Raw genomic sequence first — 16,729 nt, 5'->3', positions numbered from 1 at the left:
CCTTTACAGAGTGTGGAACTAGACAGTTCCGATTCAGGCGACGATTTCAGCGACAGTGGCGGTGTAGCCTCTGACGTCGCCAACAAAGGATAGCCAGTAGAAAGTAATGAGCCAGGAGCGCAACCAGTCTTTAATATTCATTTTCAAGAAATGTGAATGACTGCAGTCATATAGTTTGGCATGGATAATAAGAGTGCAATAGAGAGCATATATTAGAAATTTTATTTAGATCCGTGGACTCTGAAAAATTGCCAGAGTTGCCCTCGTGTTCGCGTGTTGGGTGTGTTTCCTCTGCCGAGGGGCCGTAAAGGTCTCCACCCCTGGCTTCCGCTCAACCACCGGATCACATTTTCCCTGGACACGGCTAAGCCGGGCACCGTCAGAAGCGGGAAGGTCAAATTCTCACGTGCTCGGGTACGTGGTGTCGCAACACACCAAACGCCTGCCCACGCAGACGCCTCTGCGTAAGTTACGGTGATGAATATATTAGAAAAATTGTGAATAAAGAAATTAAATTTTTATTGGGTTAACCTGTGCCCATGAAAGCAAGTGGCACACGAGGTACAATAGCGGCGAACGCAGTTGGTGGTCATCCAATTCTGATCTACGGGCAAAGCGCGACGGCAGCTATACATGACTCGTCGAAAGTTGCAGGGTAGTCGCTCGTACCCGCGTGCCTTCCAGAAACTACTACACAATTAGTGTCGAGCATGTAATTTTATTACACAAGATTCGGCTAAAACATGCGCAACATATATAATGAACAATAACGGCGTCAGTCTTTATGTCCTTTTCTTGTTGTTGTCGTTTACTGCGCACCAAATTTTCCGCAATGATAGCAATCGAGTCAGTTCTAATCATGCTGGAGCATTTCCGCTCTTGCGCTGAGCGAGAACTTGAGTTATTTGCGGGTGAAATGCAGTCCCCAAAAAAAGGATGAATTGGTTCCCGTGTCAGTGTGCCCCTGCTAAAGGCATCGTCCCGATTCTAAAACGCGAGAGCAAGAAACTAAAGAACTTGTACAAATGAAAAACAAAAAAGAACGAAACAAAGTCCGAGAGTTCCTCATCGGGGGTACAAGGGCTTAAGGTGCATGACACGGACTTCTTCAGGTAGTGAACCGCGTCGATGTGATTCCGCAGTGCCCCCTGGCACTATATCGTCGTCCATGGCACCAAGATGTCGGATGATCTTGTACGATTCGAAATAGCGTCGGAAGATGTTTTCTCAGCTCATCAGACTCCAGACCCAAACGAGGTCACAGGGCTGGTACGCCGCGTACCGTTGTCAAAGATTGTTGTGCTGGCTGTCCGTCCTGCGCTGGTTCTTGATGCGCGGGCAGGCGACCTGTTGGGCATCTTCGGCGCGCTGGAAGTAGGCGGCGGGGTCGAGATTCGCTTCTTCGGTGACGTATGGCAGCGTAGCGTCGACAGTCGTCGTCAGATTCCTTCGCTACACCAGGTTGAATGGCGTGATCAGCTTTGTTGAATGGCCGTGCAATAAGCGAACACTACGCAAGGACAGATGGCATCCCTCGTCTTGTGTTTGATCTCGACGTACGTCGCTAGCATGTAGGTGAGCGTCTTGTTAAGGCCTTAAGTAAGGCATTCATGTTCGGGTGCTAGGCAGCTGTCCTCCGGTGACTTGACTAACTATACCACAGGATGGTTTGAGCAAGCGCAACTGTAAAACTTGTTCCTCTGTAAGTAATGAGGATTTCTTGTGCACCATGTTGATGCAGGATGCTCTCTACGAAAGATTTCTCTACTTCCGCTGCACTGCCTTTGGGCAGGGGTTTCGTTTCTGCCTAGCGGGTAAGGTAGTCACGTTGCTACGATGATCCACTTCCTTTTAGATGTTACGTCGGAAAAGGTCCCAACAAGTCCATCAGAATAAGCTGAAACGGTCGGCAAGGAGGCTTGGTCGGCGGTAGTATTCCAGCTCCCCTTGTCTGTGGTCCCTTGCGTCACTGGCAGTCCCGGTATGTCTTGAGGTAACGGGTAATGTCGGCGGTAAGGCATGGCCAAGAGTAATTCTCTTGTTTGCTTAGCAGCGTACGGGGAAATCCGAAGTACCCGGCTGTCTGGCCGTCGAGCATGGCGTGCAAGAATTGTCTCCGGTGTGTTGCGGGAAAAACAAGCTAGTTTGCACTTGCTGAGAAAAACTTCACCAGGATATTGTTTTGCGAAGGCAACATAGACAATCCGCACCTAAATACCCTCGAGCTATATTCGATCTCGCTTTCCGTGCACTCAGAAGGCATCCGAGTTCTGGGTCCGCTCGCTGCTGCTAGCGAAAGCCTTCTGCTCTCTCCTAAAAAAGGCTTACTCGTCCTGGTCATCTTGGCGCGGCGGGTCCAAGACAGCGCGAGACAGACAGTCGGCATCAGAGTGTTTTTGTCCGCACTTGTACGTTTCGGTGATGTCATATTCTAGCAGTCTGAGGTGACACCATGCCAGGCATCATGAGGTGTCATTTAAATTCGATACTCAACACGACTTTGTACGGTCTGCAATATAGGCAAGGGCAGAACATTGCTGTTACCCAAATGATCACCAGGCATTCCTTTTTGGTCGTAGAACTATCGTCGTCCACTTGTGAACGGTACCGGCTAGCGTAACTTACCATCCATACAACTCCATCTTTCCTCTGAACTAGGACGGCGCCTAGGCCTAGGTTACTTGCGTGGGTGCCGATTTCCGCATCGGCATCTTCGTCGACGTGCGCAAGTACCGATAGGACTGCAAACGTTGTTTTAGTTCCTGAAATGCGTCGGCCTGAGGCGTTTCCCACTTGAACTCGGCATCACCTTTACTTAGATTTGCCAGCGGCTTAGCGATGCGTGAAAAGTCCTTGAAAAAGCGCCTGCCGTAGGCACACATGATAATGATGTAGTGTGGTATTTATCGGTGCAGTGGCCAGATAGGCCAATTGGTTCGTGATTGAGATGGATGGGTGAATTGCGATAGGTAGTTGTTACTTGGCTGTAAAAGGGCCGAAAGCTCAGTCGCCGTGAAGTTCGTAAAATGTACAGGTATTAACGTAATGACAATGAATAATGGTGTATGCTATGATATAAAAGCTCTATTACTAAACAATCATCTACTAAATATGTGAGCAGTAGTGTTCATACCTCACAAGTCAGCCCTTGAATGCAAGGGTTTGGATGTTCGTGCTTTACAAGGGCGTTAACGGAGTAGCGTCCTCTAATGGGAGGATAACATGCAATGGTCCAACATCCCATAAAAGCGCTAAAACTCACTAATCATCAAGTAGTATATGAAAGCCTGAAAGCATTGCCCATTGCCCGATGGAGAGGAATATGTTGTCTGTATGCAGGGGCAAAGTGTTGTTTTCTTTGAGTTTCTATTAGCGTCTTGCCACATTTATCGCATACATGGGGACCATCAACGGTTAATAAGTAAGATGGCGAAAAAAATAACCTCAGTTTGTCGTATAATTGTTATTGATGGCCACTTTCTTACTTTTGTAATAATTAAGGGAAGTTACTTAAGTGTTTCAATAGTCCACGTACGTTCCCAATGACCTTTCAGTTTCAGTTTCTTGCGTAGGAAGGGTTTAAAATCTATGACAGGGACAGCTACGGAAGAATTACTTGGTTTCTTGGTTACCGATATGGCTATTCGGTCGGCAAGCTTATTACCCTCGATGCTTCTGTGGCCAGGCACCCAGCATAATATGATGTATTGATGAGATGCGTACATAGCGTAGAAATATGGATACAGCTCAGTAAATACCGGATTTTTATTCTTTTGTAGTGAGATTGAACCTTTGACGGCACTCAATGAATCTATAGTTATTCATTTTTCTAATTTTGTATCCTTCAAGAGCCATATAGTCGACAAGAGTTCATAGGCCTCCGACTTAAAGATGCTTGTTTTTGGATGCAGGACATCAGACTAGGATTAGGAGAAAGATGGGCCGACTGCAACGTAAGAAACGGAGGCATGCGTCTTTAAAGTATCAGTGTAAATTCTGTGGATAAGTCCTTGGACTGGAGTTCTAAGAAATGCATTATAATACGTGCCTCTGGTGCCTGTTTTGCAAACTCTATGAACGCTGTGTCGCATTTTATGAGCGGCCACTGCCCCGGCGGCATTGGCTTGACTAGGACCACCAGGGTTTGCTCAAGAATTGGAACTGCCATTTCCTCAGAAAGCTCCATTACGCTCAGAAAAAATGGTTCTCTAGCTGAAGATAGATTAGGAAACAGCCTTGCAGATTTCAAATCGTTACTGGTTGGACAAGACGGATGTTCTAGCTTTAAGTTCACTTTTAGAAAGTGTGCGAAGCTTAAATATGAACGTTGCTGATGCAGCGAGCACTTGTTCGCCTCTACATAGAGGCTGCCACAGGAGTCGTCCTGTATGTGCCTGTGGCCAGCCGGATGCCTAGGTGGTGAACAGGACTCGCTATATTTTGGGCACTTGGGCTTGCAGACTTGCACATTATGGCGCTGTACTCTAATCGTGTTAAGTTTGAGGCTTTTGTGTGCGGCAATATTTTTACAATCTTTATAGTGTTTAGGCATTTTCTCTTCATATGATTTATCGGTCTTATGTATCTTAGTTTTTGGTCGAATATTAGGCCTAAAAATTTCTCCACTGTGTTCAAAGTTTGAGGTATTCATCTAGCATTATGTTGTCTTTTGGGATCAAGCCTCTTTTTCTTGAAAAGAAATAATGCATGAACTATTGCCGGGATTTAGCCTGAACTCATTTTACACTGCCCACTTCAACAACTTCTTCACAATAAGTTGGCCTTGTCTTTCACATATCGCGAGGTTACGTGATCTGAACCCTAACTGTTAGTGATCTACATATACACAGTGAAAGGTACTTCCTGAAATGCTTGAATGTAAAGAGTTCATCTTTACAATAAAAACGCCATAACTGAGTACTATTCCGTGCGGTACCGGTATCCTGGCAAGGTAATGCTAACTCTAACCCGGAATTTATGCTTTCATAAGTAACTCTCAACTAAATAAAACATATTGCGGCGTACACCCATTTCTGAGGGGTCTCAAAAGTCGAAATCGCTAAGTAGTGTCGTATTCCTTTCCATATCAAGAAATTGGGACAGGAAAAATTGTCTGTGAGCGAAGGCCTCAAAATGTATGCCTCAATCCTTACGAGACGATCGGTTGTAGATCGGCCTTCTCGAAAACCACCCTAATACGGGTCGATCAATTTGTCTGTTTCAAGAAAGTATAATAACCGGCCATTGGTTATTCTTTCGAATAACTTACAGAGGCAAGTCGTTAATGCAATAGGACGGTATTTTGTCACTAAGGGTGGGGCTCGTCCTCTTTCAAGACAGAGACTGCAATAGGCCCTTTCCATACTAATAGAAGGTGTCCGGCTACACATATATTATTGTAAGAGACATCAGTACCAGTTCAATCTCAGGGTGAAAGTGTTTTAGCATTGCACATGTAATTCTGTCTGCTCCTGGAGCAGACTTCTCACAAATGTTCAAAGAAGCTCTGAACTCGGCCACATTACAAGGATAGTTCTATGCTTTAATTTGGCTACATTTCCTGTTTAGTGTCTTACTTTCTGCTATTATTTTGTGGTTGAGAAATGATGCTCAAGCGTTATCCCAGCTGGACACATGCTCGAAATGTTTGCCAGGAGTATTGGCTTAGCCTTCAAGGCTATTGTCCTGATCATCCACCAACGGCAAGCGCAAGATGGCAGGTCTAGTAATTTCGTTACGTTGTTCTGTGCTTTTCTTTGTTGAGTGTAGGAATTAATCTTCAAGTTGTATTTTGTCAGCTTTCTCTCTAAGGAGATCGTCGCGTATGTCGCCCTTGCGACCTAATATGCTTGACACTGAGGACGTTTTCTGCAAATGGGGAGTTATGAAGGAGACACAAAACTGTTTGGTTCTTACGTGGCTCCTTACATTCCCCATTCCACCAGGAAATGCACCATTGAGATGAGCCTTTTGTTTGTGGGATGCATAGTGACGCCTCATCAATATTAAATGCTGTTAGGCATTCCACTACATCATCAGTACTGAGTGCATGGACATCAAGCCAAGTCAACTAACCCCCGTATTCAGAGATGCAACTTAAGTTGAAGCCCATGCTTGACTTGATCTAAGGGACGCCTATCGTGAACGCGCCGAAGGAAACACAGCGAGCGTCTTTGGGCACGATAACGCCAGGCATCATCTAAATCAAGTCAAACATGGGCTTCGACTTAAGTTGCATTTCTGAATACGGGGGTACGTAAATTTGCGAAAATGCATCCAATCACCTGAATCGACTTTCCACCTAAGAACATGTGGCCAGCATTAAACTGGTTTCGTTGGCTTTAGAATAACCTGGAAGTGATCGCTTCCGTAAGTGTTCTTTATGACGCTCCAATCGAGGTATGGCATGAGTTTACCTGATATGCTTATGCCTATAGATGAGAAAGGTTTATGTGTGAAGCTATAGAATATTGGCTCTTATTAAGGAGGCATGCACTTGTGTAAAAAAGAAATTTTCTAATAGGCATCCCCTGGCATCAGAACGCGAGTCTCCCCACAGGATGCTATGGGCATTCATATCTCAAACTAGTAGGTAAGTTTCAGAATGTTCCTCATAAGGTACTGAAATTCTGTTGTGTGGAGTTGCCAGCTGGGAGGGATGTAAAGTAATTCACTATCCTATTGAAATGCAATGCTCGGACAGCAACTGCTTCAAAGAACGTTCAAAGTTGTAGTTTTTCCAGGCAAAACTTTTATCTACTATTATAGCCACACCACCCTACGAGGCGAGAGCATTTCTGCTGTCTTTTCGAGAAATGCCACAGTGTAGAAGAAAGTTTATGTGGATTTTAGGCGCATTTCCTGACCACACAGCACTTTTGGACTTAGTTGATGAAGAAGTTCTTTAAGATAATACAGATCGCGTTGAAGTCCCCTTACTGCCACTTTTGTGTGTCAATATTGTAAAGAAAATACAGCTTAACTTACAGAATGCTTTTCAGGCCCCGTAGTATGCGCCTTTTTGCAGCGGTTGATAGACTCCCACCGCTCCTTAGGCACATGTCGCGCCATCTGGCTAGAAGACGCGTCCATCGCCTCTTTCGCGGCGCTTGACACTCGCTCGTCCGAGCGCTTTGTTCGCCTTGTAGGCATCGCCTCAATAGACAAGACCCCGGAATCCACGAAACCAGAAGTCGACGCCTCCTTCGGGGATGAAGGTGCAGCACTAGCTGTATCCACCGGGGGTGGGGTGGTGATGGGTGGATGGCCTTGCCACCGGCCCACTATGTGCGGGCCAGACAGCCGCTGGAAGCCATTGTGGCGCTGCACCCTGACGCATCACTTCGGCAAAGCTGCCCTTTTGCATGCACGGTACAAGCCTTCGTGCCTTGTTGAACGATATATTCTCCTTCATTTTGATTGTAACGATTTCTTTTTTCGTTTTCGAGGATGCGCAGGACCGCAAGCATGCGGTGTGCTCCGCGTGATTGCTTACCCAATCTGAAGCATTATTGCACGATTCAGACGTGTGTTCAGAAGCGCTGCATTTGGCATGTGTCAACTGACACCGACAGCTCTGTTAATTTGGCCAAACCTCTGGCATTTAAAACATTGCAAGCGATTAGGGATATGCGGAGGGATTATGGTCTTTACATTACCTGCATCGATAGTCTCGGGCAGCACACATTAGCCAAAGTTTAGAATGAGATTCTTGATCAGAATTTATTTTCCTTCAGGGCTCATCTTAATTATTTTGACATTGATGACATTTTCGTGACTCCATCACTTGCATAGCTGAATCTCACTTAAATCCATCAACTCATCTTTCAAAATTTCACCGCGACAGATATTTCCAGTACAGTGTAGGGTCACATTGATAGGACATTTAGGTTGTTCAGTTCTTCAGTTCTTCAGTTCTTCAACTAGGTTCTTCAGTTTCTCATGTTATCTCTTATCTCGGAGTTCAAGAAAACGATCGCCGCTAGCTCATTTCGAGACCTTGTAGCCGGCTGTTTTATCTCTGTCGGGCACTTTGAAACCAGGCAGGGAGAGGTTGCTCTCAGTACCTTTTCTGGTTTTACGGTGTGTATAACGTAGTAGCGCGAACGTTTTCTTTATGTTGACGCAAAAAATCACACTTCTTTGGTGGGTCCCCTTTCCTGGGAGCGATCGGCGAACGCGGGAAAGAGTGAGCCACAAAAAAATAATATTCTTTCAGCAAGACTGCCAGCCACTGACCACTGAGCCCCCACTGAGCTGTGGGGCCTGTAAACATGGGACCACAAATGGCAGTTGTACGTTCCTGCTATAGCAAGATACGTATAACCAAGGGTGGTTATGACAGAGAAGGTTAACCCTTGCTGCCTGGAAGTTCGGAAATTAAAAGCAGTCAATGGAAGACAGGAAAATTGAAAGCAAGAGAGAAAGATTAAGATTGGAGAGGAGGACACGAAAAGGCAACTACCAATTTCTCTCGAGTGGCTCATTCCGGGGGTGTGATCTCTGTGAAGGAGAGGTCAAAGAGGTGTGCTGCATACGCCGAGAAGCCTTAAAGGTCCGAAGACAGGTATAGGCCGCGCATGGCTACACGTGGGAAGGTCCAATCTTCATGTGCTTGAGTCCGGGGTGTCGCAACACAGCAAATGGCTACTGACGGGGACGCCCCTGCGGGAGGCACAGATGCCACAGAATCTAGGCGCTGATTGCTTGTCGACAGACTGCTGCAACTTTGCGATGACAGCTGTCTTCTGCGAGTCGAGGCGTGCTCCAGCTCCACGCTTGCTAACGACGGGGCCCGGGAACACAAACTGTTCTTACGGAGTTACACTTCTCCGGTTTCAAAGAGACTGGAAAACATGATTGTTTCCAGTACTCTTTCAATGCGTGTCAATTGCTCGTCGACACTTGCAGAAAAAACTACGACGTAAAACAAGTAGCCGAGGCATGTGTGCCACTTCAAGCCAGCCAACACTGTGTTCATTACACGCTGGAATAATACGGGTGGCGAGTATAGTCCGAATGACACCCCTTGAACTCATAGAGGCTGTCCGGCGCGATGAAGGCAGTCTTCTCGCTATCCCCCTCGGCGACGTCTTTTGTCCTCGTTTTTTTCATGTGCCCCTTTCCCGCTTCGCGCTATGCCAGACATAATTTTTTCAGTAACCAGTCTTGAGGTCCATCGACAAGACGTAAGCGTCGCAGAGCCTATCCAGTGCATTGTCTATCCGTGGGAGGTGTACGTTATTCGCGCCTACATTGAGGCGATTGTAAGCGGTGTGAAAGTGCCGAGTTCCATCCTTCTTTTTCACCAAGACAACAGGAGATTCCCACAAGCTCTTCGATAGCTGGTCCATTTTGTCAAGCAGTGTTTCGTCGAATCGTTCCTCTATGACCTCTCGCTATCATGTTGAAACAGGGTACGAAATTTGGCGGAATGGTCGGGTGGACTCCTTTGTTATTATGAGAGGCTTAGCGACACGACGAAGAACAGTCGCATAATTGCTGGAGGTGATCGTTGAGCTGTTCCTACTTACTCATCGTGAAACTTGTATGTATGACGAAGGCTGGTTCCGGAACTATGACCGCCGAGATAGATCCGACAGGATCCAAAAAGACAAGGTCATTGTTAGTTTCCACAATATCCTCGATGTATGCGATCGTCGTGTCCTTGATAACCTTTTGAACCTGGATGAAGTTTGCCAGCGTCACTTACGCTTTACCTACGTCAAGTTGTGCGATCACTCCAGCAACGCAAATTTTATGGTCGAGCAGTAGACGTTGTCACCCTGAATTACTCCTTCTACGTTTATGGGTCGTTCAGTGCTAACAGAAATGACACCTCTGGTTCGACGCGGGCTGCTGACTTGGTCTTCGAGCACACGCAAGGCATGGTGACTCCAAGAGCTCTCAGGTGGTATCGCTTGATCTTGGTATAGCGTTATCGGCTTGGACTTCAGGTAGATTATTAAGCACTATTGGTTTAGGAAGTCTATGCCGAGAATTATGTCTCGCGAACACTGTTCGAGGATAACCAACATTTCAGGGTAGGTCGTGTCGTTTACCTTAATAATTGCCATGTAGACTCCAGTCGGCATGATTAGGTGTGTTCAAGCTGCCTGGATTTGCAGGCCTTCCCATTCTCTAATTTTTCCAACTGCCCGGCCAATGTTCCATCGTTGACGGAGTAGTGGGCTCCTGTGTCCACTAAAGCGGTAATTTCGTGGGCGTCGAGAAACACGTCGAGGTTGATGGTTCTTGGTCTTGCGTTACGGTTTGGTCTCGGTGTCTGATTACGGCTGCGTGGCACTGTCTTGTCGTTGGTACGACGGGTCATCATGCGCGGAGGGGGAACATGAGGACAGCCTTCGGCGGCGTAGATTATCGCTTCCGTGTGAGGGCGCGGAGATTCAGGGACTTGAAGTGACTGCTGAATCTCCTCTTGGACAATGCCACCAATGAAGGTCACTTGAGGCTACGTCGAATGGAACATTCTGCGCAGCTCTCCGCACACAGGCCACCTTTCATGTGTAAATGACAACGTTTTCTTTCGGAAGCACCGCTGGCGCCTCTATCAGAGCTTCTCGCTTTTACTTCCGCACGATGCTCGTGAAGGTCCGCAGGAGGCCGTTGTGGATCAGGCACATGTCGTTAGGGTCGATGACTGGTTCTCAAACCACGCCGTGACGGCATCTTCTAAGGTGAAGTATACATGGTGAAATTGTTGAATGCAGCAAAACTTTCGTATGCGTCCAGCCACTTTTCCTGGTCTTCCAAAAATGATTTGAGGAAGGTCTGTCCCTACGTGGGCTGTTGAGTACGATGGGCCACACTGGGGCTGTCATTGGGATTGTTGATTTGGTCATGATCCTCTTGGTCGTCTCAGGCAGACGTCCGTGCTCTAGGACAAGTTCTGTAGCCTGAGACTTGCTCGATGGGCTGGGCCGACGCTGGTTTGTCGTCAGGGTGTGCTTGTGAGGGGGTCTACTGCATGAATGCAAAATAACCTCCACCAGACGTCCCATAGTTGTGACAGTGAAGAACACAGTCACAAAAGTGAGAATAACGAAACTAACTTCTTAATGGGTAGACATGTGCCCGCAAAGGCAATTGACACACGAAGCACAATGATAGCTGCGAACACAGTTTGCGATCAGCGAAATCTGATCCACGCTTCAAGCAGGTCGGCTTTTAGACATGACTTGGCGAAAGTTCCAGGGTAATCGCTGGAGCCCGTGTACCTTCCGGAAAATACCACACAATTCGTGTAGCGCGTGCAATTTGATTACACAAGGTTTGGCGGGAACATACTCAAGAGCAAGAAGCAGCGATAACATTCGAGTAGGTTCAAATCATGCAGGCGCGTCTTGCAATGAGCAACAACTTGAAGTTGCCAATAGGAGAAATGCAGTTCCCAAGAAAAGAATTAATAGGCACTTATAAATAAATAAATAAATAAACAAATAAATAAATAATAAGCTGCTGGCGGAGGGCCATTCTGGCTATTACCCTAGACGTGCCACTGAACTAATAAATTAACCCTTCTCGGTCACTTTGATAGTTACAATTTCATTTTCTTTTTTCCAAGATGGGCAGTACCATGTGTAGAAGGCGTACCACCCGTCACAATTCTCAGAGCAGAGAGATTATTCACACCATTCAGATTTGTGTTCCTCAGCACTACTCTTAGCCCACGTAAGTCGGCCTCGAGAGGTCTGTGAACTATTGTTGACTATTTGGGACTTGAAGCATTGGAGCAGGTATGGCACGTACGGCCTGGCACGTATTTTGATGTATCTGGTCTTAATGATATGTAGATTAAAGTACGTGTCACTTGAATGAAAGGTAAGAATTATGTCTTTTGTCTAAATCTCTTACCATCGCACCTCATCTTGAGACATTTTACATTTAAAACACTTTGTTCCTTCCATGTTTTTATTAGAGATCATCCTCGGTCGGCTGCAATAGATCAACATCAGAAATAGCACCGCTAATAGTGCTTATGGTACAGTGTAAGGTCGGAGTCACAGGAAAGTCTTCAAACGACCCAAGGTTTTGTAGTTAATCATGCAGTCAACACAAGACAATAACTGGTGAGATTCTCACGGTCTTTTCCGGTGTCTCACTATATATCAGGTGGCACGACGAAAAATTTCGTCTAGCGACCAAAAAGTCTAAATACTTCTTCGGTGTGCCCCCATATTGACAGTCATGAGAAAAGTGGGAACAAACTAGCCATGCGAATGTTACTGTTTCGGCAGCAGCGCCAGCCACTCATGTGGAGCCCAGCATGCGCACGCAAGCACCACAAATGGCAGCTGCACATTTTCGCTATGACCAAATATGGCATACCCAAGGCTTACTAGCCACACATTGCTAACCCTCGCTGCTTGCAAAACGAGAAGTGAAATTAAGAGAGGAAAATGCAGAAAATATTGAAAGTGAGAGATAATTATGAAAATTGGAAAGGATGATAGCAAAAGGGCAAGGGGACTACCGATTTCCCCCGGGTGGGTCAGTCCGCGGTGCCGTCTACGTGAAGCGTGGGCAAAGAAGTGTGTTGTCTCCGCCGGGGCGGGTCAGAAAGTCCAAAGCCCAGCATCCACTCAAGCCCCAGAATCCCCTTTTCCCCGAACAGCCACGCACGATTATGCCACGCATGATTATGCGCGGTAGGAACCGACCATGGTATGCTCGGGTCAGTGCTTTCGCAACGCACCAAAGGCCTGCTGATGAAGACGCCCCTGCGGTGGAACAGTAGATACTGACAGGTAAAATATTGTTTTCAGATTGCACTGCATTTTGTCATCCTCATTTCTTTCTCTAATTCCGCTTGCTCCAGGAAATATACAGAATAAGCCTGGTTGAACTAAGTACTCACAAGTATATGGGGTCTCGCACTGGTTCAAGGAGGCAGAAGTGCCAGATAATTATTTTATGTAATTCATTTACAAAGCTCTTGCCTTGCGTGACCCAACCACGCCTTTAAATCTTCTCTCGTAATACAAGTTATTTTCCGGAATACATGAAACGACATTCTTAAAATTTGAGAACGAGGCCAACTTCGCAAATGTTACGAATCACTCAGAAGAACTGGTAGGTCTTCCTCAATCCCGTGTTAGGTCGATCGAGGGTAGATTTACGCTATGTTGTGCATGCTTAAGGATGTAGAACTCTTCAGTTTGGTTTCGTCTCTTGTCTGCTTCTGTGCTCTCTTTTTTGCTGCTACATTAAACCATACTACAGCTCCCCCAGTTTTTTTCGTCTAGAAGATAAATTGACATGTGAATGAGATTGTGGAAAGTGCCAACCTTGATCAAGCCTTCCTTGAAGTTCTCTAGCTGGCGTGGGGCGCTCCATTCTTGCCAGGTGGTGAGACTAGAGATCATCACGAGCACAATGCGGGGAAGCGTGAACTTCCACTCTCGTGTAAAGATGTTGAGTACTTCCTCTATGTTTATGTCGTGGGTCACGCGAATGTAGGGCCGACCCTGGAAAGAGAAAAGATCATGTCGACTTCGACTTTGATAAGGCCGGACATCGAACGATGGAGAGAAATGGACACACGTGACAGAAAAATAAGTGGTGGTTTGGCTCACACAGCAAGAGGGCGGTGTAGCTGATATTATACACTCCATCCTGAAGTCCCTTGCCAATATTTTTGCGCAACTGTCTCATTATTGGTGGGACACAGGTTTTAGTTTTGCTTAGTACATGACACCTAACAGCGATACGTGACAACTTAGGTCGTTAGCACATGCACGTCGTACATCGCGAATTACTGTCGGTGAGCAGACGACGCCATACGTTTGAACACGTCTCGAGAAGCATTCAGCCTTTATATTAGCTGAGGAGCACGGCAGCTTCCACAGCACGGCAAACGCTTTGTGAGATGGAGTATAGTTGAGAACATCAGATCAAAAGAAACATTCACCACGTCAAGCACTGCGTAGGCAAGATAATCGGTGGTTTTCTAAACTATTAAAATAGAAACCAAGAAAAAAGAAATGCAGTCGAGGAGAGTAGGCGATAATGCGGTACGATGAGGTGAGGAATACAGTCGCCTGATACAAGACCCCGACAACTAGAAAATCTGTGAGACAGGTTTCAGTCCTGCAGTGAACAGAAAACCTGAAGTTGATGTTGATGACATCTAATGATTATGGTAACGAAAGAATGTTTACCAGTCAGAAGCAAAGATTTACAAGCTACAGAAAGTGTCACAGTTGATGGTTCAGTGACCTTGTTCTTGCCAAATTGGTATACCAAAGGAACTTCTCTTAAAGTTGTTCCAAGCTAGAAGCCCTCTGGCACATGGCTTATTGAGCTAGCGCAAGAGGTCGGCCCCAGTGCCAGCACAACGTATTTTTTTGCATTTTTTGCCAACTCTGCCCTTGCATTTCTCACAGCTTCAAATCTATTCTGAAAACAGAATTCGCTGTTTGCAAAACTGGCGGAAACATTCGATAAATCATAGAAAAATTCGGAATTCGCGAATACTACGCAAAATTCGAGAAAGTTGTCAGGTACGTAACTGTTGCGTAGTAGCAGCTACTTTGGGTTGCCGCACATATCTGCGGTCTCCCGTGTCCCGTTCTTAAGCACTGTTCCTTCACAAAAGTATGTACCAGCCTACCGACGTTAGCACACTGCTTAAAAGCCATAATATTGTGCAGTCCACGCCTGACGCTATTAATGTAAAAGAGCTTATGTGCTTCAAAAGAGCGCTAGCTGCTGCAAAGAAAATGTGTCTTACCTACACCCTACAACTGAGGTTTCTTTAATTGATATTTTACCTGTGTTTTCTTTATATTATAAGAGCTTAAAATGACGTACAAATACTTCCTTCTTGAAATAAAAATCTGTCGTTAGCAAACCTGAAAGAAAATTCGCGTATTCAGCTCACAAAATCAAAAGAATCGTGGACGGTGGCCATACCCAGAGAATATTTTTTCACGCTGTCAATACGTTACACGATGCCTATGCGGTTAACAAGGCAATTCAATGCAGCTTTGCTCGTTTTCCCTGCAGCTATATTCGCCACAATTTTTTTTTCGAAGCTGACTGCCCTAAAATGGAAGTTTACTATCCTGTATTATTCGAATGAAATTTTTTTTTACTACTCTGTATTCATCTATGAAACGCAATACCACGCGCCTGTACGCGAATTGAGTATAAGTGTTTGAAGTATTTCTTATTCATCAATTATGTTCCTTTTCCGCGACTGCTGTACTACCATGCACGTAACAGGGAGTCGGTACCTTTGTAGGGGCACTGTCGCGGCCTCGTACCAATGAAATAACTAATGTGGAATGTTTTCAAGCGATGCTATTGGCCGCTCAAAAATATTCAGGCGTATTTTTCTGCTGCGCTTGCAGGACGTTGCTATCCGGATGTGCTGTTTAAAGGAGCGGACAGCGCCGTCCAGCCGCCCACATCAAACTTCATAGAAGCTGAGTGGCCATGGCTTTGCGCTGCTGAAAACGAGGTTAGAGGTTCCGTCGCGGCCACGGCGTGCATATTTCGATGGAGATGGGATATAAAAACAGTCGTGTGTTGCGCATTTATTCTACGTTAAAGTACTCTATGTTGTCAAATTTTGTTCGGAGCCTCCACTATTGACGTGTCGCATAATCAGATAGCGGTTCCGACTTGTGAAACCCCGGAATGTAATTTTCGCCTTAAATGTAATGCTAGTTAGAAATCAAGACGTGATTGACAAGCATGCAGGAATTTTATTGCAGGAATTATCTAAAATGTAATACTGCTGGAGTGAAGCACTCAAGATTAGCGAAAAAGGAATTCTGGGATGGTACGCACGAATACAACGATCGGTGCATGAGGCACGCAGTAGTGATTAATTTTCACTACCTGCGGTTCTTTAACCTGACCCGAATCCACAGTACCAGGGCGTTTTCTGCATGTCGCTCCGTTCGAAATAAACCTGCTGTAACCGCAATTTGATCCCGCACTCTAGGGCTTATCAGATCAATGCCAAAGCCACTACACAACTACTACAGCTTCAGCAGTGACGAGCTCTGCCTTTAACTTCATTGCTTGTCAAAGCAGCTCATTTTATGTGGCTACCGTTGGTCACTTGAACATCGTAAAAGTAGAGTACAAGTGCGCTTCGCGCACATTTCTGCGAATTTCGGCAAAGGTGGATCGTCTCCCTCAGCGTACTGTACGACCAGCTCAACCTTTCACTTAGCATACTGAATAAATCTACGTGCAAAAGGGTATCACCTTTTGCTATCTTAGAGGTACATAGTAACTGTATATAGTCACTGAACGACTTGTAGCGGTTACAAGGAATTATTGATAGCCTATGGTATGTTTAGCTTCTTTTAAAGGAAAAGATTGCAAAGGAAGTGAAAAGCAACCCATTTGTGAAGCACATGTTCCGCCTTCATGTGTCATGATATGCCTTTAGAGTAGAACAAAGGATGCCTCACGGACGTTGGCAATTCGCCATTTGTCACGTCGGTCGCTTGAGCTCTGCAACTGCTGGCGGAGTTTAAGCGAGCATGATCAGTTACGAAGAATATGTAAATCACTTCAGTATTGCTTGTGCGTGGTCTCTGGTTAGACATTGTGTCACAAGATGCCGCTAGTAGCCTTGCTGCTGCTATAGACCTCTCCAGTAACCCCGTCGAATTATCATAACCATCCCTAAAGGAAACGCTCCCCATAGTGCCCATGCATTGAAATCTGTGAACGCAAGGGCACCACC

At 45.9% G+C, this 16,729-nt stretch overlaps 1 protein-coding gene across 1 annotated transcript in view; it reads right to left on the bottom strand.

Annotated features, from left to right (window-relative positions):
- LOC142578515 (transient receptor potential cation channel subfamily M member-like 2) overlaps positions 1 to 13,459 on the bottom strand; it is a 442,858-nt gene extending 429,399 nt beyond the window's left edge. The window contains exon 1 of the mRNA XM_075687892.1: positions 13,308 to 13,459. Coding sequence (XP_075544007.1) covers positions 13,308 to 13,385 — 78 coding nt within the window. The 5' untranslated portion in view covers positions 13,386 to 13,459. The remainder of the gene's footprint in view (positions 1 to 13,307) is intronic.
- Positions 13,460 to 16,729: the final 3,270 nt, after the last annotated feature.

This window comes from Dermacentor variabilis, chromosome 4 (genome assembly GCF_050947875.1).
Source record: "Dermacentor variabilis isolate Ectoservices chromosome 4, ASM5094787v1, whole genome shotgun sequence".
In the NCBI taxonomy this organism is placed as follows: Eukaryota; Metazoa; Arthropoda; class Arachnida; order Ixodida; family Ixodidae; genus Dermacentor; species Dermacentor variabilis.
Note: the sequence above shows the minus strand (reverse complement) of the source record. Positions and strands in the feature narration are given on the sequence as shown.